The sequence below is a fragment of the Martes martes genome (genome assembly GCF_963455335.1).
Source record: "Martes martes genome assembly, chromosome: 4".
NCBI lineage: Eukaryota > Metazoa > Chordata > Mammalia > Carnivora > Mustelidae > Martes > Martes martes.
Window position 1 is genome coordinate 9,728,547 of NC_137891.1, and position 25,806 is coordinate 9,754,352.

General features: G+C 35.6%; 1 protein-coding gene across 2 annotated transcripts in view; it reads right to left on the bottom strand.

The window, feature by feature from the left end:
* EFR3A (EFR3 homolog A) overlaps nt 1-25,806 on the bottom strand; it is a 108,410-nt gene that overhangs the window by 49,334 nt on the left and 33,270 nt on the right. The window contains exons 2-8 of one of the 2 annotated variants that reach the window (XM_080801461.1): nt 20,171-20,247; nt 15,758-15,885; nt 14,492-14,642; nt 13,445-13,566; nt 9,028-9,177; nt 8,318-8,455; nt 2,307-2,385 (exon numbers count right to left, since the gene is read on the bottom strand). In XM_080801461.1, coding sequence (XP_080657587.1) covers nt 2,307-2,385; nt 8,318-8,455; nt 9,028-9,177; nt 13,445-13,566; nt 14,492-14,642; nt 15,758-15,885; nt 20,171-20,247 — 845 coding nt within the window. Of the gene's footprint in view, nt 1-2,306; nt 2,386-8,317; nt 8,456-9,027; nt 9,178-13,444; nt 13,567-14,491; nt 14,643-15,757; nt 15,886-20,101; nt 20,248-25,806 lie in introns of both variants that reach the window. The other variant, XM_080801462.1, reaches the window with a different exon arrangement.

Genomic DNA, 25,806 nt, shown 5'->3' on the forward strand with positions numbered 1-25,806 from the left:
TTTGCCCAAATTCAAATTCAGCCTCCATCATTTAATAGCTTAAATAGAGTACAGCTTAAATAAGGACTACTTAACCTTTCTGTACCTCAGTTTTCCTCATCTACAATATTTAGAAAATAAAAAATTATTTTGTAAGATTGTTATGGCACTTAGATGAATTCATTTGTGTAAAGAACCTAAACTTGTGTCTACCACAGGAAACGTGCTCAATCTAACCATTATTACTTATTTTTAAAATGGTGACTCCTGAGATAATATGTTACTACAAAATTAAACACAACAAAAATGACAACAAAAAACATCTGATTCAGAAGCAGGTGCCAGGCACTGTTCTATACACAATGTGTGTCCAAACCAACAGTTTCAGGAAGCAGCCTAACTCAATCACACTGTGTACATCGTAGTGCAAATGAGGCAGGTTTTTAAGGAACTTGCCAAAGTCATGCATAAACTCTAATAGAGAGCCTAGCCGTGAATCTCAGCCCAACCTCAGAGTCCAGCTCATAAATACAATACCCTATTACCTGCAACAAATCAATTTAGCACAAAACATAAGCTTTAAATATTTTCTCTTTACCACAAATGCTCTATTATTTTTGAAACTACCTGAAACTATGTCTATGTAACCCCTTAGCGATATAATACTGGTCAGGCTAGTTAATGTTTTGCAGAGAGAAGAAAAAATGTTCCCCGAGAATGATTCCCATAAACAATTTTGATAGTAAACAGCAATTAAAACAAATTTATCAGAAGTTTTAAATGTACTGGGATAGTCCTATTAAACAGAAATTCCCATTCTACTGGGTTCTACCATTTAATTTTTGATCAATAGACTTCATAAAACATATGCTATACTTAAAGCTATTTCCAAAGAAATGCTGTGGATCAGCAGTTTCTTAACATTTAATCAACCAGTATTTACTGATTCTTTAAGTTTCTTTAACTTTATTAGTTTACTTCATCCAAAAAATTTCATTTAGTAACAAAATCTTAATGAGGAAGGCAAATGAAGAAATACAAGGCTACAGAAGACCAGGAGAACAGTCTTAATTATATATACCTACAGACTGCAAGATCAACTTCTTAGCTACTAAATTAAAATTAAATTAAAAGATCCTGAAAGTTCTCATAAGGAGGAAAAAAAAATACTTGTAACTATGCGAGGCGATGGATCTTGAATAAACCACTACAGTAATCATTTTACAATATATCCAATCATTGGGCTGTATACCTCAAACCTAAACAATGTTATGTATCATTTACAACTCAATAAAAGTAGAAAAATAATTTTTTTATATTATCCTACCACACCCAAACTAGCTTTATAATAACGAGTACTTATCGAAAACCCACATTATGGTACACTAACATTAACTTACTCATTGATTTACCCCAAAACTTGTGGAACAGAATACTCAGAATTTGAATCCTGACTTCACCTTCTACCTGTGTGCCTTTCAGTGAGGTACCTGACCTCTCTAAAGATCAGTTTTCTGATCTGCAAAAGAAGAATAGTAACAATATCTACTATATAAAATGAGAATTAAAAGCAGGAAAGCAAATAGGTTATGTGCACAGTACATAGTACAGCCAGCACTTGATAAAATGGCACTTCTATTTTAAAATATAAATGAATCACTCAATGCAGGCATTAAAGTTTTCTTTTCAGGAATGAGAAAACAATAATGCAGAGGAATAATTTGCCCAAGTTCACACAACCAGTAAACAGCGTATCTACGAAGTGAATCCTGGTATGAACTGCCAGGTTGCTTTCTTACTCTACCTTATCTCCTTTGAATTAATGATGACTTTTTAGGGCATAAAAAAAAAAAAGACTTAAAATCCCACTTGTCCTAAGAGCTACATGGGTCTGTTCAGGTTTCAAGGAGAACCAAGGTGTGGTGCTCTGCAGTAGAAAAAAGTGTCTCATCATAAGGTTCTATTATAGGCTAGGGGAGTTAATACATGTACTATTACATAGTAAAAACTCAATAAATGCTATTTACTATCAACTATATGCTACTGTAATAAATTTCAATTCCAATATCAGTTTATCAGTGAAATATATATACATATACAATAAAAATATTTAAATAAATGAATAATAAACAGCATCATCATGAAATCTTTTCTTTTTAGTAAATATCTTTTCATCTTTGCAAATAAAAAAATAAGTGGTAAGTAAAAATGAGACAAAAAACAAATTAAGAACATGTTGTATATTTTACAGTGTTCTACATCTCTGATGACAGAGAGGTACAGAATCAAAATTACTTAAATATGATAAATACTTAACCAATGCTTACCTGAATGGAATACATTATAATTTTAAAGCAGTGAACTGCAAATTCATTGGGATCCCATAGTTTGTGATGGTCTAAATGCCTGTAATTAATAAGAAAATTACTTTAAGAATTCCCTTTTTTATTCCCCGTTCTTCCTGTAGAACCCTTAACAGTATGTAAAGTTGTATTCTAAAATGTAGCACAGAGAAGCAAAGGAATGAATGATGTGTTAGAGAGCTTAAGAGCCATGAAATAAAAAGGGAAAAGACCTTAAAACACCTTTAGCCAGGGTTTCAGAAGAACAAGCACGGAATGAGAGTGAGCTCCATTTGAGGAGCCAATGGCTAAGAAGTTTTCTAATTAAAAACAACCAACCAAAGACCAAAACCCTAATCCTCAGGTTTAGGAATCCCATCAAGATAAAGAGAAGGTTAACAGGAGTCCAAGAGGAACAACAACAGCTCACCTATAAAGGAAACAGAACTGGATTCAGAGATCCCTCACCAGGAGCAACAACAGAAGGCAGAAAAGAACAGAATAATACCCTCAGAGCACCGAATCTATTAATTCAGCTTCGTATTATATACCGAGCAAAACTTTCAATGTGGATAAAATAAAGACATGCGATAAAGCCATTTCTGGAACACTTACTTCAGGAAGAAAGAAATAAAAATGATGCCGGAATAAAGAACAGAAAGGCAAAAAGGAAAGTTGAGCAACGAAACTGAACAATATACAAGTTAAAATACACACAAACACTGAAAAACATAATACCTAATTTGTGAAACTGGAAAACATACTAGCTGGAAGTAGACATTAAGACAAAAGAATTTAACCTTGTATTCCTAAAGAAGAAAAAAAAATATTAAACTGTACACCAAAAAAATGAATGTTAAACTTTAAATTTTATATAAAAATGAATGTTAATTTCCTAAGAACACTCAAAGCAGAAAAATTATGTAAAAACAAAAGCTTGTGATTTTAAAAACTGACAGCAAACTTGAAATAAGACAGAATATTCTTAAGCCAAGTTCTTTATCTAAAAAATAAAAAAAGCCTCCACAAACATCATGCTGAGTGGTAAAATGGTATGGGAATCTCGAAAATGGGGTTAAATCCCGGCATTCGAATGCCACTTAGGAACTGTCACTGCAGACAAATGATTTCACCTCATGAATTTCAGTGTCCTTACAGGGCTGTTGGAATGATTAAACAAGAACTCATGTAAAGATACATAGCATGGTATATGGCACAGAATAGGTAATGAATGTCAGTATTTGTGGCCCTTCTCTAGATAATATGAATCATTTAAAACGATGATTTAAAACCAATGACTTAGCTCTGGAGGAATTAATTTAAATTGTTTTGGTATCAGGACTTCATTTTCTCACATTTATTTTGTCCTTATTTTAGTTCAGTTTTCAGGAAAGAAATGGTAGATTTGGTTGAATAATGCTTTTTGTTATGGTCTTTCAAGCCATCAGTCTATATCCTGGCAGGTGTTTATATATATTTTAAATTTGTAACTAAATGCAGTGTTGATTTAGGCTGTCTAGGACAAGAAACAACACATCACTCCTGCCACTGGAGGGGAAAAGCAAAGCAATGTTACAGGTTCAGTGTGCTTGTTACCTTTGTAAGAAGAGCTCCAACACATTGGCATGAGTAGCAGTCAGACTACAATGGAACCAGGCAACAACTACATACTATTTTTTCTAGTAGTTTACTAGTAAGGGTAAAGGAAGAGGGAAGGAATTTCCAAATACAGAACCAGTGATTCTCAAATCATTTTTCTCAGACAACATGTATCAAAATCACCTTCAGATTTGGTTAAAAACAGCAACAAGCAGATTTCAGGGCTCTCTACTGTGTCCCAGTCCCAAGAACCATGGGGCCAAAGATCTTACACATCCAGAAATTTTTAAGTACAATTAACTTCTGAAAACCACTACCCTGGACTTACATATACAATTTATTACCCTACTATCTTTGCAAAACAGGTAGGGAATTTCAGTTTGAGCGGTCTCTTATACACAACAAGAAAGAAAAAGTATAGCTATAAACTGGGTGAAATCTTTGAAAGTGGGAAAAAAAAATGAATTTAACGCAATCACTTCTAAAACAAGAACTGGCACAAAATATATTCAGTTCAAACAAAAATAATTCTAATAATTAGAATTATTCTAATTCTACGGTATGGATGCTAGTGGGAGATCTATAAGCACAGTCAGGCTGAGAGGTCAGATGAAGCATAAAATTTTCATCCCTTAAGCGTCTGCCTTCAGCTCAGGTCATAATCCCAGGGTCCTGGGATCGAGTCCCACATTGGGCTCCTTGCTCAGAGGAAAGCCTACTTCTTCCTCTGCCTGCCACTCCCCCTTCTTGTGTGCACTCTCTCTCTCTCTCTCTCTGACAAATAAACAAAAATAAAATCTTTAAAAAAATTTTTTTCACCTTACTATTCCTGACAGCACAAAAACAATTTCACTTAGATTTTGAGAAAAAAGAAAATGCCTTATTTTTATATATGTAAAAATCATGGAGACACTGCATAATGACATGCAAAATTCTCAATCATTCAGAAAATGAAACATGTGACTTCAAAGAAACTTCTGGTTCTTACTTTAAGTTACTTCTAGACAACCAAACATCAAACATACCAGTTCTCTCTGTTGAAAACTTTAGGAAACAGGAAGAGCTTTTATCTTTTATCACAGCTGTTGACATTCTACATATGAATGTCTAATTTTGTCTCCAAATGTCAAATTTTAATTTCAACAGGATTTTATAAATGTTGAGGAGTAACTTACATACAAAAATTTTCTTATGAAATCTTTACAGGTTCAGAATCAATCAATGCAAAGAATTTCAAAGTTTAGAGCTATGAGCCGTAGCCTTTCATTTATTTGTAAAACAGGAGTGACAGTACCTTCCCTGTACAGGATAACTGTACTGTGCAGAATAAGTGAGATAAAGCTAGCAAAATCACTAAGCACAGTTGTCTGACAATGTACAACATCAACTTTAATCTCAATCTTTATCCCTTCTTCCCTGCTACTCTAACGCCCCAAATTTTTGCCCAAGTATTCAACGAACACTGATGTTACATCTGCTCTAAAAAGTCAGACTAAATTTTCTAGGTTCAAAAAATTCAAAAAGGAATTGTGATAACTGAGTGACCACACCTTACTAAAATATATCTCTAACTACTAAATGTATGGTACTTTAATCCTAATCTATTAAATTTCTCAAAAATTAAAATCTTGAGCTGAACATATTCTGGTTAAAAAAATCAGAGCCATAATTTATAAAATATGAAATAGGCAATCTTAATCCTAATAATTTAAAAAGAAATACCTTCAACTATGTAAAAGTTAAAAATCTCTGCATATAAAAATTGCGATAGGGGCACCTGGATGGCTCAGTTGGTTAAGCATCCAACTCTTAATCTCAACTCAGGTCCTGATCTCAGGGTTGTGAGTTCAGGCCCAGCATGGAGCCTACTTAAGAAAAAAAAAAAAAAAAAAAGAAGAAGAAGAAAGTAGAAAGAAAAGACAAAACTATTTTACATAGAAAATATGTTATTAAAATCACATTTGCCTTCATGCTAATAATTTCTTCTTTCAATGCTAAATTAACTTTAGAATATATAAAAAAGTATGCACTAAGAATAGTATTTTCAATGATATATTAAGTAATTTTTTTAAGTAAAAGTAAAAATGAAAACAGTGTAGCATACTTTGCAAAATTAGTACCTCACAGAAGTCTTCCAGAAGTAAGAAGGATTCATCTCCTAACAAAAGCATTTTATTTCTAGTTAATGAATGACTACAAAAAGTAGCTCTTAAGTAGGAAAAATTGCCCTGGGAAATTACTTGCAAAAAATGCTTTAGTGCGACACTAAAGTAGGTTTTTTATTTCAACCATTATTTGATCTAGTAAAGAAAATAAATGATTTAATAGAAATTTTGAAAATCACATTTTTAATAAACAATCAATACAACAGGATACATTTTTCAGTATTTAAGAATAGTACATAAATAATGTTTCCCCCCACCCCACCCTCCAAAAAAAGAAAGAAAACTGCAGGTTTAAAGTAAAGTAAAACTTCCTAAAGTAAGTCATTTAGCACTAAAAGAAGCTGTAAAATTGCCTGAAGTTAAAATGTACCACTATTCTACAAAGTTCAAAATCCAGTTTGCTGAAGAGGCAGAAAACTGAACTTTATTTACCTCCTCAAGCATGGTACCAATTACTCCTGGTTCTTGTACCTTCTTGTTGAGAACTGTATTATAGTAACCTACTAACACACTGGCCCTGGCTCAAACCCATTCTCAGAGCTCATGTGATTAACTTTCTCAAAGGGCAGTTCTGGCCATTTCACACCTTTTAGCTAAGATCATCAATTCCTTACAGATTTAAATATAAAACTGTGAGATCTCCATGGTGTGGCTTGAACTACATTTCTCTCATCTTACACCAGCCAACCCCCTTTAATTCTGACACTCCAGCCAATGGCGTCAACTAATCTCTACTTCTCAGAGTCCACACTTCTTCGCCTCTGCTCATGCATCTCAACCAGCTAGAATCTACTTACCCACCCAAGTATCAAAAAAGATCACCCCCAATATTCCAAATTTGACTTGAATTCTTTGTTTTGAACTGCTATAGCACTTCTGGCCTTTCCTCATAACCTACATATGACAATTATTATGCATGTAAATTATCCGTCAAAAGTTTGCTGAGGACTAGGACAGTTTTATCCATGTATATATTCTCCAAAATACCTAGTGTCTTACTGAGAGAGGGCACTTAATATTTAGCTCACTAAATAGCTAACATACAATTAAATATTTAATTAACAACTTAATTAACTAACACATGATCAAGATTTAAGTCCATTAAGTTCTACATAGTGAAAAGCACAGCACTTCAGGCTACGCAACTCAAGTAGAGCTAATTCAGGAGCTTCTTTCTCTCAGGATCGCTCTCTAGATTTTTACGGCCTTATATAGAGTACCTCCCAGAGAATAGGAGTATTAAGATAAAAATGTGAAATCTGAGATATTAAATCAGTAGGCCTGGTTACACTGAACAATAAATCTGCCTTTAGTTGTATCTGATATAATTTTACTTCCTTACTAGCATTTCCATAAACACACAGAGTCATTAAACAGTAGACCCCAATTTTTTTCGGGGAGGGGGCAGTGGAGGAAAATCATGGATCCCTTTGGAAACCTAATGATTCTCTGATTTTTAATATAATTTTGTGGCTTATAGACTCTTATTAACTAAAGCTCAACTCTGAGCCCAAATATTTGCCTTAAGTAAAGAATTCTGGAATATTATACTACTTTTTATATGTGTTATAAAGATGTTACAGTAGGGAAAGGAAAAGGACAAGGTAAATGATTAGCAAAAACTAGCAAAAATGGCCAGAAATTACAGAGAATATTATATAGTAGATCTATCATGTGATGATTGAGTTAGAACACAAAAGCCTGTGGAGAAACTCAAAGTTCACAAATGTATTTTCCCTAAGGGAAGACCATATATACCAATGAGATATTCAATATTCCTGCTCTGACCAGTCAAAGATAAAAGGTGAAATTTAGAGACGTGAACGTGCACCAAGGCAGTCCAGCCACAGGAGAAAGAAAGCCAAGAAACAGAAGCCAAGGACTGGGACGAAATGACCACAGAAGCTATTAAAACAAGACACATCACACTTGGACACTGTTTAATATCTTACTGTGCATACAAATTTCAAGGTCTGGGAGTAGAAATTCATGATAAATGATGCACAGGATATCAAGCACATGACTGTACTTCATTTTTAAGGGGAAAATGCTGATGCATTGGCTGAACAGTACTCAAACACAGGATGTCAGCCTCACTCCTATTCTCTTCCCACAATGCTACACTTTCCACTAATAACACACTCATGCCAGCAAAAAGCGTCCTCTGCAAGGAAATGAACACAGTATCAATACATCACATCACAAATAACCAGGAAAATACCAAATCCTTACGCAAAAACTGGTCTAACAGCATTGTTCATGTTCCCAAAAGTTGCTCGACCCAGCAGTTCTCTGAAACAGTTTTCGGCCAGCACAGCGGGATTCTCTTCTTTGTCAGTGGCAGGAGGGGAAGGAGGAGGACCTGTGCGACTGGTAAAAAAAGGGAAATGAAGAAAGCCACATGAAAGAACTCTAACACCAGTTTTAACAGCTAACAGAACAGACGTGACTCTGCAGAAATGTTCAAATGTTTTCCTTTTCTCCCAAAATAACCTAAGAATAAGAAACAAACACAGTCTAACCTTTTGTTTAAAAAAGTGAATAGCAATTACAATCATTATTATTTTGGTTAGTTCTAACCGTCTAAGAACTAGCATCCTGGGTCTCTAAAGAGTAACAGATGTTCAGCTGTGATTTCTGTTTCTCACACTTGCAACTTTTAGTATTAATTCAAACAGCAATTTGGATGCTCAGCAACAAGCAGCAAGTGTAAATTTATTCTAAAAGAAATAAAACCTTAAATGTATGAGTAAGAATCTATGGTCTACTAAGCCTAAAGATGAATAATTTTTTCAGAAAGGGGACATATTTAAACTCATTCAAGTTTATGAGACTACTATTTATATAATACTAAGGACAAAATTTGCTTATCCTGGCAAGCAAGCACACAAACACATATATAAAAGTAACACACCCTCAATCCTAGTATCTTTATTCCATACCTGTCAGTCTCTTCTATCTTTTGCATGTTAAATAACAGGGATGGAACAATTTTATCCATATGCTGGGGTTCCCAAATGGTAGCCCGAAGTTCATCATTAACTGTTTTGCGAACCACTCCTTGAATACCCCTGATTCCGGCAATTCGGATTCTATAAAAAAGAAAAAACTGAGTCATGAAAAAGGTTAAACAAGTCTGCCTATTTTGCTAAGAACATGGATGCCAAGTAAATACTGTTATCTCAAGTCAACAAAATGAAAATAACACAAGTCTAAGAAATTAATATCTCAAAAATCTAAGATAGAGATATGGTAGTTCTAAAAGAGATTTACTTTATGTTTTTTTTTTTTTTTTAGTTTTTTAATATAATCGCTACCCCCCAGATGCAGGGTTCAACCTCACAACCCCAAGATTAAGAGTCACATGCTCTACCGACTGACCCAGCCAGGTGCCCCAAGATTTAATCTGAACTCCACCTTTTAAAAATCAGTATTTAAAGTTTAAAGGGACTGTAAAGTATAGTAATATCAAGTTTATTATTTTTTAATAAAAAAGAATTAAATCAAAAGCATTAGGTTTTCCTAAGGGGTGACGATAATTTAAACTAGTATGAACTAGATTCTTTCCATTTCTTGCCTGGAAGTCTCAGAAGCTGAGTGAAAACAAGATCTCACTCTTCTTGAACTCCCTTCAGTGCTTTCTCAGACTTTTTCACTGCTTGTCCCCAAGGACCGCTCCTCTCACTTCCCACAGTCCACAGAGAAGACTAAGCTGGTTCCCATAAAGGTATTGTGACAAATGAGAACTATCAAAATGGGAGTACAGACAACCTCCACCATGTTTAAACATACAAACCCATGTATACTAACATATGTACACATCATGTATATGTGTGACTGAAAATACACATAGGGAGAGAATTCTCTTGCCCTATTATCCCATTACAACCCACAACTTCCTCAAGCTCTTCACTCCTCCTCACTCGTCTTTTTTTTTTTTTTTTTTTTAAGTCTACAGGTTCAAGAATGAAAAGAAAAAAACATTAGAAAACAGCATATAAAAGCCAGGGAGGAAGAATCTCAAAAGCAGAGCTAACCTGGTCACCCATCTGCCCCCAAACAACTTCTTTCTGGAGCAATTTGATCGTTATTTACTTCCTTTTTTTGCTACTACCAAAATACTCACCAAGAGAGGCTTATTTAGCTCACCCAGCACAGCCTTCTAAAAGTTACAGGTTTTGAAGAATGAAAGTTATGGGGAAGGGGATGACTGTGCTCACCCAAGAGGACATAACACAGGCATTCAGGAATGGCAGATGGAGAAAAGGGTAACAGGATACTAAACAGGTAAGAAAGTGAACAGGAAACAAAGACAGATGTTGCCTATTTCAAAGCTGTGTCTATACGTGTCACTTTCTAAAACAAAGCCTTAAGAGACTCTTGTACAGCTATCACAAGCTGGCAAGACTAACATTGCTATCACGGTGTCTGCTTTGTGTGCCTGCCATTACTCCTTGGGTGATGAGAGGACTAAGCACAAGGTCGCACAGAGCACATGAACAAGATGCCACAAGGAGGATGGCTGATGCCTCATGACACAGCAGCCTAAATGGAGGGCAGCAGATGGTGATGCCCTTGTTCAAAAGAAGGAGGATCCATAGCTACTAGAGATAAACAGCTGGCATCCAATTCAGATCTAGATCTGACCTAACCAATATATGCTAGCCATGAAGGAATTTTGCCTAAAGCACAAGAATGTTGTAAGGATCTAAATGAGTTAATGAGCTAATTCATTACAGTGCTTACCCAATAAAACATTAAACTGGCACACAATTACTCAATAAGTGTTAGCTGCTCCTGCTATTGTTAATCATTATTACGACAATGATGACTGCTACCATAACTGAAGGTTGCTTAGGAAATTAGAGTTTAATAATTAAGATTATGATGTACAGGGCACCTGGGTGGCTCAGTTGGTTAAGCAGCTGCCTTCAGCTCAGGTCATGATCCTGGAGTCGCAGGATCAAGTCCTGCATCGGGCTCCCACCTCCACAGGGAGTCTGCTTCTCCCTCTGACCTTCTCCCTTCTCATGCTCTGCCTCTCTCTCAAATAAATAAATAAAATCTTAAAAAAAAAAACCCAAAACTTTATTAAAAAAAAAGATTATGATGTATGACTTTACAGGTAGGAACCATTTCTGCAAGGCAAATATGTTAAGAAAATCTTAAGTTTTCAGCACCATTTCCTAGTCCCCTGAATTCTATTTGATACAGTTTTGCTTAAAAAAAAAAAAAAAAAAGGGAATGACAGATAACTCAGTTATACCTGAAGAAAACCAAAAGAACTTTTATTTAAAACAAAGTGGAAAAAAAAATCAAGCCTTGTATCTTAAAAGCTTTTTAACTTACTCATTTATTTCACTGATCCAAACAAAATGTCATTTTGCAACTTCAAATATATAATTCTGGAAAGACTCAGAATTAGAAAAAAGTACTATAAGGCCTTTCATTTGTATTTAGAAAATTTCAAGTTTCTTTTTATAAATATTAGTGAAAAATGTTAGATGAAAATATGTTCAAAAGACAAGATCTTTCACTAGGGGGCAGTACATACCTAAAAATAAGACATCTTAAGTATTAAATTTTAAACTTTTTTTTTTAAGGATTTATTTATTTGAGACGGGGGTGGGGAAGGAGAGAATCCCCAAGCAGACTTCCCATTGAGCATGGAGCCCAATGCAGGGCTCAATCCCAAGACTCTGAGAACAGGACCTGAACTGAAATCAAGAGTCAGCCACTTAACTGAATGAGCCATCCAGTCACCCCTAAATTTCATGAATAACTATGTATAGCACAAACACTTTTCACCTACACTGATTTATATGTGAAACTCACGTCAATCAAAATGAGAAATATTTGTATATTTAGTAATCCTTACGATACTAAACAAAAGAAATACTACATTCGATATATTTGCCATATTTTAAAAGAAAACAAAATTGTCAAAATCTTTAAAATCTATCCTTTTCTTTAGGTAATCTTTATACCTTTTTGCCCCATTAATAAGTTAATGTCAGCCTTTGAGAACAGGGAAAAAATTTTTTATTTCTTTTTTTTTAAGAATCATTTGAGAGAGAGAGCGTGCATGTGCATGTGCAAACTGGAAGAAGGAAAGACAGAGAGGAAGAACCTCAAGCAGACCCCTTGCTGAGCCACCCAGGCAGCCCAGAAGAGGGACAAATTTTACAAAAAAAAAAAATTTTAAATGCACTTTAGGGAGGAAAAAAAAGGATTTTAATGGTAACTGGAAAAAAGAGGAAATTAGCAAGACAGTAACAGTTATCTCTACCTTTCTAAGGCTCTACACTCATAATAAAGAGTAACAGCATAATTCAAATTGGCCAATACTAAACTGAGGGAAAATTAAACCTACAACATGTCAGACAATGTGCTTGTATCTGAAAACAACTAGTAAATCCCTTCTCAGCTTTCTTTCTCCATGTTAAAATAACTTTTTACATTTGTTTTGGTTTGTATAAACCAACATTGTAACTTTGCACACTAAAAGCTAGTTATATTTCTGCACATCCCTTATTTTAAAAGAGAACTAACAATTACAAACATGCTAAATCTTGACTTCAAACTGCCTACAATAACTCTCTGAATTCAGGTTAGTTTCTTTCTTTTCAGGTGTAGTATCATAAAGCTCAAACTACTTTTTATTTGCCAGATTCATTTTGATTTCAATTCCTAACTTTAAAGCTTCTCATTTCCGTATAAATATCAACCTATAGACTGTGTCTGCAGTTTAAGTATTTGATTCCAGATTACTAACAAGTATCCACAAGAAATGTTTAAAAACACCCAAATCAGTTGTTATGATAAACTCAGACTGACAATGATTCAGTAATATTCTTTCATTCATTCAATTTATGTATGTATTCACTAAAAAAGTACTTACTGAGAGCCTACTATGTGCTCGGCACCATTCAAACTAGTGATACACCAGTCCTCAAAACAAGGACCCTGTCCTCTTGGGGAGTTCATATTCCATAAAGGAACAAGAAACAGAGATGAGAAGAAGATAAAAGACTAAACCGAGAAACCAGTCTCAGTTGGGCTACTTCAGCCAGTCCTTCTAACGGTGATAGAAAGTCATATTTCAAGAAAAAAAGTGTGTATTTTCCCATTTCCTTTGGTAATCGTTATGTAATATACCATTTATGTCTTATGGTAATCAAAACACAGAACTCATTAATAAACTACTCTATGACTTTAAGTCACGGAGTAGGGGTGCCTGGGTGGCCCAGTCGGTTAAGCATCCAACTCTTGATCTCAGCACAGGTCTTGATCTCATCAGGGTCCTGAGTTTAAGCCCCACGTACTGAATAATAAGTCATAGAGTAAAATAATACATACTCTGTTCGTATTTCTGGATCACTATGACAGGAATGACACATGGCACTGAAGCGAGATACAAAAAAGTCGTAACGTCTGTGATAGGATGGTGTGTCTTCTTCAATATTTGCAAATTTGACAAACTAAAAAAAAAAAAGCACAAAAAAACCCCCAAAATATAAACATGTTATCACCCTTTTGGAACATTTGGAACACATTTACTTTCATCCATTACTTGTTATATTAACAAGAACTATCCAAATAAGCAGCAAGCAAAACATACAACAATCATAAACACTATATACATACAAAAGAAATTTTTTAACAAACTTGAGAAAAATCAAGAATATAGCATTATAAATATTAACTTTAACACTTTAACCCAGTTTCTTTTGAGTGAGTGAGCCCACTCTCTAGAAGAAAAGGTCTTTCTCTAAAAGCTCTTCTCCAGGGGCACCTCGGTGGCTCAGTTGTTAAGTGTCTGCCTTTGGCTCAGGTCGTGATCCCAGAGTCCTGGGATTGAGCACCATATTGGGCTCCCTGCTGAACGGGGAGCCTGCCTCTCCCTCTCTAGCTCCCCTGTGCTTGCGTTCCCTCTCTCGCTATCTCTGTGTCATAAATAAATAAAATCTTAAAAAATAAAATAAAATAAAATAAAAGCTCCTCTCCATTTCCTAGACACTGACTGTGCTTCAATGATAACCTCAGTTAGTCCCAAACCTGCAGAAAATGTTATTCCTCAATCATGGGCTGTATCACAGATTTCACAAGAAGCAACAGAAAAAGCTAGAGACGGTGCTTTTGTTTTTGTTTTGTTTTTTTTAAGATTTTATATTTAAATAATCTCTATACCCCAAGTGAGCTCAAATGCACAACCTCAAGATTGAGTTGCACACTTTGCTGAAGGAAAGAGCCAGGCACCCCTAGAGACAGTGTTCTAATCATCCACATTTGTATTGTTTGTCCACATCCCCTGACCAGAGCATTTGTTTTTATCAGGTGAAAATATTCTAAGAAGAGATCAATCTAGATATGCTAATTAACCTGAAAGAGAACAGTTCTACTCACAGAATTTGTTCCAAGAACTTGAAGCTTTGGTTCCCCTGATTCTAGCAGCTTTGCTACCATATGAAGAAAACTTTCTACAAATGGCTTGATGCTCTGAGAATGGCAAGCCATAAGAAGCTGGTCCAAAGCCTCCATAGCAATTAAAACATACCTAAATGTAAGAGAAAGATAATGTCAAAGGTTTACGAGCTCTCCAAATTCTCTTAGGTGCTTCTTCATTGGGATAATTAAATGTAAATGCACAGAAAGGAAAAAGGCAAATTTAGTAGTTCCTAAGTGAAATCTTACTTCTCACAAACAGTAATGATCTTAGATTATATAATAACCCCCATACTGAAGTATACAGAAACTATGCTGTACTACCACCAACACAGTCTCCTTTCCAAACTCTTCTAAAGCTTAACATTAGCTTTGTGTATATTTTTCTTTGGAAACACGGACATTTTCTATTTTCCAGATTTCTAACCATCTATCTTTGTATCTGACCCAAAAGAGTTACTATAAGCAATGTGCCTGAAGTTTCCAATATAATCTATTTGTATTTGTAAATGAGTGTAAAAAACATCACCAGCAACAACAGAGTCTCATAAGGAAACATCTCATAAAGTTAACCTTACAATTCAACAGATTTTAAAAATTAAAATTGACTTTCAATAACTTTGTTTCAATAACTGTTAAGACTTGCTAAAATGTTTTAAGAGGTAACCACATGGAAGTAGAGAAAACCAGTATCACTTGAAGAATGGAGTACTCTAAGAAACAAGGATCATAAAACGAATATGGAAAAGTACTTATAATCCAAATTATCCAAGTTACTACTGTTCAAGCATAGAGAATGGAGTATGATGGCAGACCCTGATTTATAGGTAGGTATACAGCTAACACAGCTCCAAATCAACATGCTTACATTCTCTGGACCTCAATACCTAAGCCTAATGTTCTCTTTTATTAGTCTACTGATAGGTAAAAACATTAAGGGAGTCAATTTCTATTATTTCCATTAAATTAGAATACCAAATATCAACGGATGCTTAAGCTAAAGGCAACTCTGTTAACTCACATGTCTATTCTTAAAACATGACCATCAGAAAAGTAATAAAACCTGTAAACATCTATAAAGTATACATATTTCCTTGTAAAATGTTACAAGGTTTTTATCTTCCACATATCATCTTTGCATGACTCGATGACAAAAAAATGTACAGAATTATTTAACTTAGGAAGAATTTTCAGAGACATAGTATTAGCAGCAATTAGTTTTCTTACCCAGAACGATGTCTGACAACATCCCTGCTCAACCTTTCTGCTAAGTAAGAACCAATTCGGTCCAGTTTCTCTGGAGCAGATACTGCATAAAATGTCAATTTCTCCATGTCAGCTTTAACAAGGCCATCCTAAAAATAAGAAGAACGGCAAGATAAATAGGCTATCTATATTTTCATAGTTATTTTTTACTTCTAAGCGTTGTTTGCTTCACATGTCCTCTTTTGGGTTTCGTGATTAATCCATTATTTATGCTGAACCTTTCTGGCTATAACCTCCTTACTGTAAATAGTCACCATTCTGGATATAGAATTTTCAGAAAGTTAAAGAAATGCCCTTATTCGGGAAGAATATTTAAAAGTACCTTCACAAGCAACAAATTATTCTAACACCTTCCTAAATAGAGAAACAGCTCAACTAACTATAATATGTAGGGAATGGGATGTATTTTATTTATTTATTTTTTAAAAGATTTTATTTATTTGAGACAAAGAGAGAGCGTACAAGCAGGGGGAACAGCAGACAGAGGGAGAGGGAGAAGCAGGTTCCCCATGGAGCAGGGAGCCCCATGTAGGGCTCGATCCCTCAACCAAAGGCAGACACTTAACCGACTGAGCCACCCAGGGACCCCAGGAATGGTGGTATTTTAGTGAAAAGGTCTCAAACAAATTTATTTCGATTTTAAAATTTTACACTGTTGTTAAGCCTATTTTACTCCTTTATATACACAACAGTGAACATGTTAAAATGATTCAAAACTTGTTGATATCATTATAAAGCCTTCTTTTAATTAATAACTGAGAGGGTATTAAGAATTGCATGAATCTCTGCTTAGCCAACATTTTAAAAAAACAAGAAGAGGACCCCAGTGTGGGACTGGCAAACTTTCACTTGTCTCTGCCCTCTAAAAGGTGACAGGCCACAGGTCTTATGGTACTCCCCACCCTCAGACAACACATCAATTATCAGCCTAAAACGTTTTGGTCATATATAGTTCAAGTTAACTAAATGCTATTAGGATTGCTAGAGGAGATACGAAGGGAAGACAGAAAAATTATGTTAAATGATGAATCTACAACTAAAAGTTTTTAAAAATCTGCATTTTCAACCGGCCCCTCCATATTCTCTGGCTATTTTGCCATTGCTCCATCACCACCCTATTTTTTTTCTACTCAGTTTTCCTCAAACTTGCTACTTTGCCACCTCTCTTCCCTCTCTGACATCAAATGAGCTCTTCTCGTTCTCAAAGATGGAAGTCATCAGATTAGGATTTACTGGTAAAAATACCCCTGCTTTCTCAGTGCCCTCTAAACCAGTGGTTTTCCACCACAGTAACTTCACTCCCCCAGGGCAATGACTGGAGACATTTTGGATTGTCAAAGCTGGGCGGTGGGTGTACTAGTATCTACAGTAGAGGCCTGGGAGGCTAATAAACATCCCACAACGCACGGGATAATCCAACAGCAAAGAAGTAACTGAATCAAAAGGTCAATAGAACCTGAAGAAACACTGCCCCATGCAAAGTCAAAGTGCCCTATTTTTGGAGGACTTGTCTTGGAGAAATCAGTTCACCTATGTTCTTGCTGTTTGCTTCACATGGGCGAGGATCTGGCTCCATCAAGTTATTCTCTCTCTTCCCTGGTTTTTTAACCTCTCCCTCTGTATTAGTTCTTACACATCATTACTTAAATATGATGGCCTCTCATCCATTTTTTTTATTCCTAATTTTATTGAGAAAAAATTTATACACAATAAACTATACCTAAGTATATAATTTGAACTATGACAGTTGTTTATCAGTGAAACCACCACTAAAAAACAAGATACAAACATTTCTATCATTTGCAAAAGATTCATCATGTCCTTTGCAGTGCATCTCTTCCTGTCCAGGCAATCACTGCTCTGCTTTTCAGCATTATCAACAGCAGCAAGTGACGGAATCATACAGTCTGTTTGACTCCTCTCACTCAACTCACCTCTGCCTGGGGCTGCTTCTCTAGCTCACCTGGGTAACTCCTACTCATCCTGCAGGTCTCAATGCCCTCCAAAAAGCCTTCAATGCACCCCTCCCAACATCCTTTCAAAGACTGGGTGAGAAGCTCCTCCTATATGTTCCTTTAGCTCACTGTACTTATCTTTATTATATTTTATCATTCTGTTTCTCACTCATTATCATACTGGTTTCTCACTCATAAGTAAATACTTGCCAAGCACTAACTATGTGCCAGGTACTGTCATAGACACTAGGGAAGAAAGGGTGAGCAAAGAATTATATTAACTCATTTAATCCTCATGAGAATCTTATGAAATAGGCACTATTTGTAATTTCCATTTCATGATGAGAAACTGAGGTATCTGCCCAAGATCACAAGGCTAGTAATTATTAAGACCCGGTTTGGTCCCCATCATTAGATCACTCTTTGAAGGCAGGAACTTAACATGTATACCTCTGTACTCTGGGCAGTATGCCTGATCTATGTTGGATATACTAAACGATTTTTTATTGTTGGTCAATAAATTAAAAACAACAAATAAGGTCAAAGGGTTATAACTGCCACATATATGCAAGGTTTATATAAATTTTTTTAAATCTTACTTTACAGATCTCCATTTGAACAAATATTATCTAAATACTTGGCAATCAATCAATACTTTGCAAAAATAAAGATTCTTTCTATAACCATTCTCTGTCATCACTAATCTAATCTACCTGTCATCACTCCCATGGTCACAAATGTTCAAAACTCTCTCACTGGCCAGGAGTTAAAGCAGATAAAGGAGAAGCTCTGTCACTCACTTTCCTCCATAATCTGGCCTCCACCTTATCTTCAGTAACCATATGCCCCGGACTCCTCAGGACAGTGATCTGAATATTCAGTCTATTAAATGACACGACTGGAATTTCAAATCAGAAATTGTGGTCAACGTGATTACCACCCATTACCCTCTACAATGAGGTTATATAAACCTCCCTTTGAAGGTTCTTAATCTCAAATGTACCCCTTGCTTTCTCTTGCACTCCTTTGCCTTTTCTCTAGAGGCCCCTCACTTGCAACAAAGAGACTAATCTCACTTCTCCAGATGGTACACATCCTTCAAAGCCCCCCAAATCTCATTTCCTCAGAGAAAGCTTCCCAGAGATTGCCAAACCACAGTAAAACCTCTATGCTTTAAAGGCAAAAACTTTCCCACCCATTTTACTTAAAATTTTGCTTACTGACTTATGCCTTAGGATTTCATATTTAGTATGCTGGTGCTTCATGTGAGTCAATGGATGGGAAGCTACTAAAGGTGGGTACATTATCTTTGGTCTCAATATGCCACAAATTATCCAGGCATCTGGAAGCCAACAGTATGTAACAGATTAACCTCTTCTAAATGGCTGAATGTTTAAATCAAATCTGATTAAAAATGAGATATTTCATATATCATGAAATATATAAAAGTTAAGATAGCCAAAAGGTTTCTGTAATTGGCTATATTTTATTAATTTTTTTGGCAAACATTTTTTTTTAATTTTTAAGTAATCACTACATACAACATGGGACTCGAACCTACAGCCCAATGATAAAAAATCGTATCCTCTATGGACTGAGCCAACCAGGTGTCCCAGCTACATTTTAAAATAAAGCAATTAAACCCATCTAACATTTTTTTTGTTGTTCATATCCATTTAACACTAGACTAAAGGAATCCTAGAAAACCTAGGACAGCGCCAAACAAAATCATTCAAATCCAATTCCTTTGAAAATAGTAATCTTCCATAATAAAGTAATGGCTATAAAAAATGTACAGGCATTTAAATAAAAAGAGAACAAACTGTCTGGGATATTATTCCTTTACTTCTCAATTCTCTTTTGAAAACTGTGTGGCCAAACTATTTACTCTTGAGATCTTAGCTTAGATTTCATTTCCTAAAGGCCTCTGTTCTCCAGGCCCACATTAAGCATCATTCTGACCTACTCCAGAAGTGCCCTGTACTTCATCTCTCTATTACAGCATTCTTTCACACAATACTGTAATTGCCAATTTCCTTATCTGTGAGCTAAGTGAGAGCAGAAAACCATGTCTGTGTTCACAGTTGTATTCTCAGCATTTCGTACAAATAATCTGGCACCAGGTTCATAAATTTCTGAAAAGTATTACTTAAATATAGGAACCATCTAGACAAGAGAACACCATCTGTCCATCATTTCAAATGTACAGCTAATCTATAAAAAGGATCTGAAAATTAGACAAGCAAGCATGGGTCATTTTAAAGTAAAAAAAAAAAAAAGATAAATATAAAAATAGTACTGTACATGATGGGATTTAGGAGTAAAAGTAGAGAAATGAAATTAGGGAAACCTTAGGGAGGTCAGCAGGGGGTAAGGATGGGTCAGCAAAGAGAAGATCAGTAGATGTAGATCAAATTACTTTTGGATCTTCAGGGAATATGTTGTCCACCAGGCGTTTGTAGCGAGGACGCAGAGCAGAACAGCAGCAACACACTCCTGGTCAAAAAGATAAAATCACAAAGTACAAAGATTATTCATACTGTAAACCTAACCTAAAAATCCAGATTCTGAATATTAATGAGTTACTTAAAAGAAAAAGAAAAACTGCAAATTGGCACTAATAGAAAACAGGAATGCAAATTCTATTACCGACTAAGAAATGAAAAACGTCCTGTCCCCTCCCCAAAGACACCAGGTCAAAGTGAGTATGTTAATGAATTATTCCAAAATTCCAAATCAAATAGTTTAGGGGCGTGTGTGTGTGTACAGGTGTACACGGTACACACACACACACACCCCCTACCAAATTCACCCTGTAAAGCAAATATCTATTCTGTACCCCTTTCACTTTCCTTCTAATCTCATCTCCTTCCACCTTCTGTATCCCCAGCCTTAATTTCTCATTTCCTGGCCCGATCCACTCACAGTCCCAGCCACAGTGGTCTTAAAGAACAGTCTGCTCCCTTATGCCTGGTGAAAACAATTAATACATGTATCTACATGACGCTTCATATGAAGAACTACACTAGAGGGGGAAACAACCTCAAAGGAAAGTCCAGGAATTTCAAAAATGCTCAAAGGCTGCTCTATATAGTTTCAGTTGTGGGTATCTTGTAAAGAACAACGGACTGGGATCCAGAATATCTGAGTTCATTCCAATTCTTTCACTTAAATGACTAAATTGCCTTGGGTAAAGCACATCAGTTATCTGGAAAGAACCATGTTAAGTGAGAGCAATTAGTTTTCTTGTCCTGCAAACTAGTAACAGGAATGCTGGTCTGGAGTCACTATAAAATTATTCCCATGATTTATGAAACTGGAGTATGTGTGTCTCTGTGTAAGTGTGCATTTGTATGTATTTAGAAACCAAAATATGGTATGAAATACTGCTTCAGCTAGAAATGAAAAGAATTCAGATCTAAGCAGACTCCTACTACTCTCTCACACAGTAAAGTTATGCAAGAGACAACTTTTCCAGATCTCACTTTGCTCATGAAGTATGCACCATTTTTGCACACAGTCGTATAACAAATGTCAACCAAGTGTCCAGCACTGACCAAAACAAGTTAAGACTGAGTCCAGATTTGCAGTGGAGCAGAGTCAATAAAGTGATAAAAACAAGAGAGACGTAAGATTTGTAGAGCATCTTTAGTGATTACAGAGCACTGTGCATATATAACATTTCTACAAAACTGGTGAAGTATTACTACCATTACTTACAGTAGTGGGAATTGCAGCAGAACTGACCAAGTAACTTACTCAACAGCATTGTCTGATTGAGAACCCAGTGTTTAATTCTGTAACCCCATGCTCTTCCCACAGCACCACAGAAACTAGTGGTCAAATCATTCAACATCTAACTATTTCATGTGTACTGATTACGTGCCTAAGACCATGCTAGATGCCATAAATACAAAAAAGCTAAGAGAAAAGATCTCTGCCCTTGAGTTTACAAACTTATTAAAAAATAGGGAATGAATTTCAGCAATATATACTTGGCACTATGTGTTGATAATACAAAATGCTACCTATTGTTCAGGATGTTTTCTACTTTAACAGAAGAAAAAAAATTCCAAAGAGTTCACTGGAAAATTTTTCAGATTAAGGAACATCAAAACACTTGAACTCTTTTTAGAGTCCAGAAGCAAACACTGGTCCTATTACTAGAGAAAAATAAGAGGCAGGCGAGGGAGAGAAAAGCCAAGTAAGCAAAAGTCTATTTCTCTGTCTACTACAACAAATATAAAAATACTTCAGATAAATATTAATAAACTGAAATAAATTAAAATCAAATATGTATTGAGTGGTTATTACGCGGAGCACCAAGCTAGGTAATGAAATGATGAAAAAAGCTTGCAACCTGGTAAGAAGATTCAGATGAATGCTCTGCTAACACTAATGCAAGACCAAATATAGTACATTCAAATTGCTATCATGGCAGAGAGACCAGTAAGGGACGGAAAAACAACTCTTACTGCTTCAAGTTCCCCGTCAAAATGGTAAATGATGTTATTTTCAATAAGAAAAGATTCTTAATGGCTATTAAGTTTCACTTACATTGACACTTTCAGAAATCATACATTGCTTTTCGTTTAAAAAGATTTTAGAAAAGATGTGAACTTGGACTACACACCACATCCAGCTCCTAGTTTCAGAAAGCTTAGATCGGTCTACTGAGAGAAACAGGAGTAAAAAGGGAAACACCAAACAGGCAGTATGGGGTTAAAGGGCAGGGTGGCCCCAAGGTCTCTTCCTGTCCAGCAGGTGGGTAGGTTACTTTATCTTACTACACCTATGCTTCCTCATCAGTTATGCCTTCTTTGTACCTACTGGGAAAATTAAAAATGAAAAGGGTAACATATAGCAAGCATTCAATAAAATGGTAGCTACAGTCATGCAATAAGAGATACTACAAGGGGTAAGCAGAAGGTGTTTGAGGGCCCTAGGGATAATCTTCCTGACAGCAGGAAAACCTATGCTGTAAACAAAACATTTAAAAGTCACACCTGAAACTAATGTAACATTGTATGCCAACTACACTAGAATAAAAAAAAAAGTCAACAAATTCTGTATATGGTTCACAATAAGTTTTCAGAAATAGTATCAGTACCAGTTTGGGGGGGGGGCAGTAAAACGTCATTTTCTGAGCATGATGTGTGTACCATTATACTAAGTATTTTCCAACATCCCTCACTCATAGACCAACTCTCTTGAAGCAGTTACAATCATCTCCCTCTGATAAATGGGGAACAGGCTTAGGGAGGCCATCTGTCCAACATCACCCAGATAATAAGGAGCAGAGTGCAGCCCACATCAGATGACTTCAAAGGGTAACTGCCATAACACATGCAAGTACTAGACAATTTCTAAACTAAGCATTTTAGCTCCCCACAAATCACCAATGACCACGACTGCAGGAGTGGGTCTGACTCACAGACTTACAAATGCACTACCATGCAGGGAAGTAAATGATGACAGTGAGTTTCTCCAGAAAATCCAAAATGAAACAGAAACACCCTCCTGACTAGTTATTATGAATAAAAAGTTACAAACTATAGAAAAGATACATGAAACCAGAATTAAAATCTTTCAATTTACTGAGATTTCTATATATTGATGATAATATAAGGTTAAAATGACTGTGGCATCAGTAATCACAAAAGAAACACTATTAGCTACTTTAAAGAAGAGAATTCTGTACTTGTAAACATCTTAAGAACAAGCAAAATGAAATCATTGGACCTACTCAGGCACAGAAATGGGGTTGACTCCCTTGTTGAAGTCAATTCATAAGGCTTGTCGAGTTCCGCTGCAGGAACTTGAATGTAGTCTTTCATGTTGTAAGAGTCTATTTTCTAGTCAATCTTCCTGCTTCTAGATCCTTTTCCTACTGCTCAGGAAGTACCTAGTTCACTTCACTTGTAATTAATTAGCAGAGGCTACTAATGGACTGTAACTTATCTAACTGGTTGCTGACATCAAGTGTAAAGCTATCAAGAACTTGATAATATCCATATCAAATTCTGCTGCTAAGACCAAAGAGCTTAAACCAGATACTACAAAAATGCATGTTGCTAGTTTACTAAAAGCAGGTTTTCAGTTTAATAGGAAAATAAAGCTACTTATACCTTTTTTCCTTAAAGTATTCCTTCAATTCCTCCTCATCCCTGCTTCTAATCCCTCCCAACAAACTCGTTTGAGCGCCAGACCACCCTATTTTTGACCACTTGCCAACTTTTTCTTTCCAAAGGACTAAGCTTATCACAGAATGCCTCAAGCAACTGGCAAGTCTGAGCAATCAACAGGAATTCTTCCATTACATTTAATTCTAGTATATAAGGAGAAGGAAGTCCACTGTTCTCCTGGAGTGGGTGGAATTCAGAGCTTTGCTTATGATATGTCAGTACAAACAGCAAGTCTCAAGTGGGATAACTACAGAAAAATGAAACATGGGCACAACTGGAAACAGAAAAATTAACCCCAAAAATGTAACAAGCTACATATTAAAGTAATGTAGAGGCAGGCCCATGGAGCACTCTCATTAATGGGCCTTCTGAGTACTATCTCTCTACCTACCTTTCAGTGTTAGGGGTCCTAAATCCATATACATATGCAGTGCCTACAATGTAGAAGCCATGTAATGCATTTTTTTTAGCAAATTTTGCATATTTCTAAATTAACCATTTCTTCTTTAAAGACACTCAAGATAATTTCTTCTCCGTAGTTCCCCTACCATTATTTTCATGGGGATTCAACTGTGTCTCCTGGTCCTTATCTCAGGCAGGAATGAGCTGTACTGACCTCTGGCAACCTCCTTCTTCTTTGATGGTAAGGTGCTAAAATTAATTTCCATCCCACCCTGGCCCACAGAGGCATTCACAGTAGGAGTTGAGTAGCTGCACAGAAAACCTCACAGCTGAACTGAAAGTACGATGAATCAGGCACAGGAGTGCACAAAGGTGCTGGGAGAATTCTGCTTAATGGGCCAGTATTCTAAGTTGTTGGCCCACTGGTGAGTACTTCTAGTTTGTGATAATATTTGCTTTCCTATGCAACTCTGTGAGTGTGGGGGGCTGGATAATTAATAAAGACTCCTTTTAAAATAAACTACTTATATTTTCAATAAACTATATAATCTAATCATAAGTTAAATCTGACTGGAAATATTAAAGTCTCCCTTATTAAACTATTAATGTCTCTACTATTTAAGACCAATAAAGCATTGGGTACTTGGGATAAAACTATCTTCTGAAACAAAAATAAGTTATTAACACTGAACACTCAGATCTATTACGGGAACCAACTGTATAACTTTAAATTAGGTTTATTTTATGATTTGTAGAAAGAGAATATAACGGTATCTGTATCTTCTACACAGCAATTATATTATCTCAATTAATTCTTACAAGTAATATATTGGGAATTCACTGGTGTATTTAGGGCTTACTAAATTTCATACTTTTAAATGGGAATGACTGATTACAGGATTTTGGCTCTTTACGCCTTCACTGTATATTTCTACAACTGTAACAATTTCTTATACTTATTTATAAACATGCCTCCCTTTACCACTAGGATATGAGTCCCTCCAACATAAAGTCCATATATTTTATTCATTGTGCATGTCTGGTATATACTAGACATTTAAATGCTTTTTTATTAAATGAAGATCCAAAGTTCACTGACAGATTAAACAGATTTAATATCTGCTCTGATATGTGCTATAAGAATAAAAATAATCATCAAGAAAGTACACTGTCCACCACAAAACACTAAATACCAGAATAGGATTTCTCTGATCAACAGAAGAAAATGTCGACTGAATCATTTTAAACAATTCATGTTTTATTTTTAGGCCTAATAAGAGGCCATCTGTAATCAAGGTGAAAAAGGACAGACTATTTTTTCACTGGAAGATTTTAAAAATTCATCACTCTGACAACTATAGATCTATGGTATCCTGAATCCTGGAAAAATGAGCATCACATATATTTTCCCCATGGTTAAAATTAGAAGTCAAGTTACTTTTTCAGCTAGTGTTAGAACAATACAATT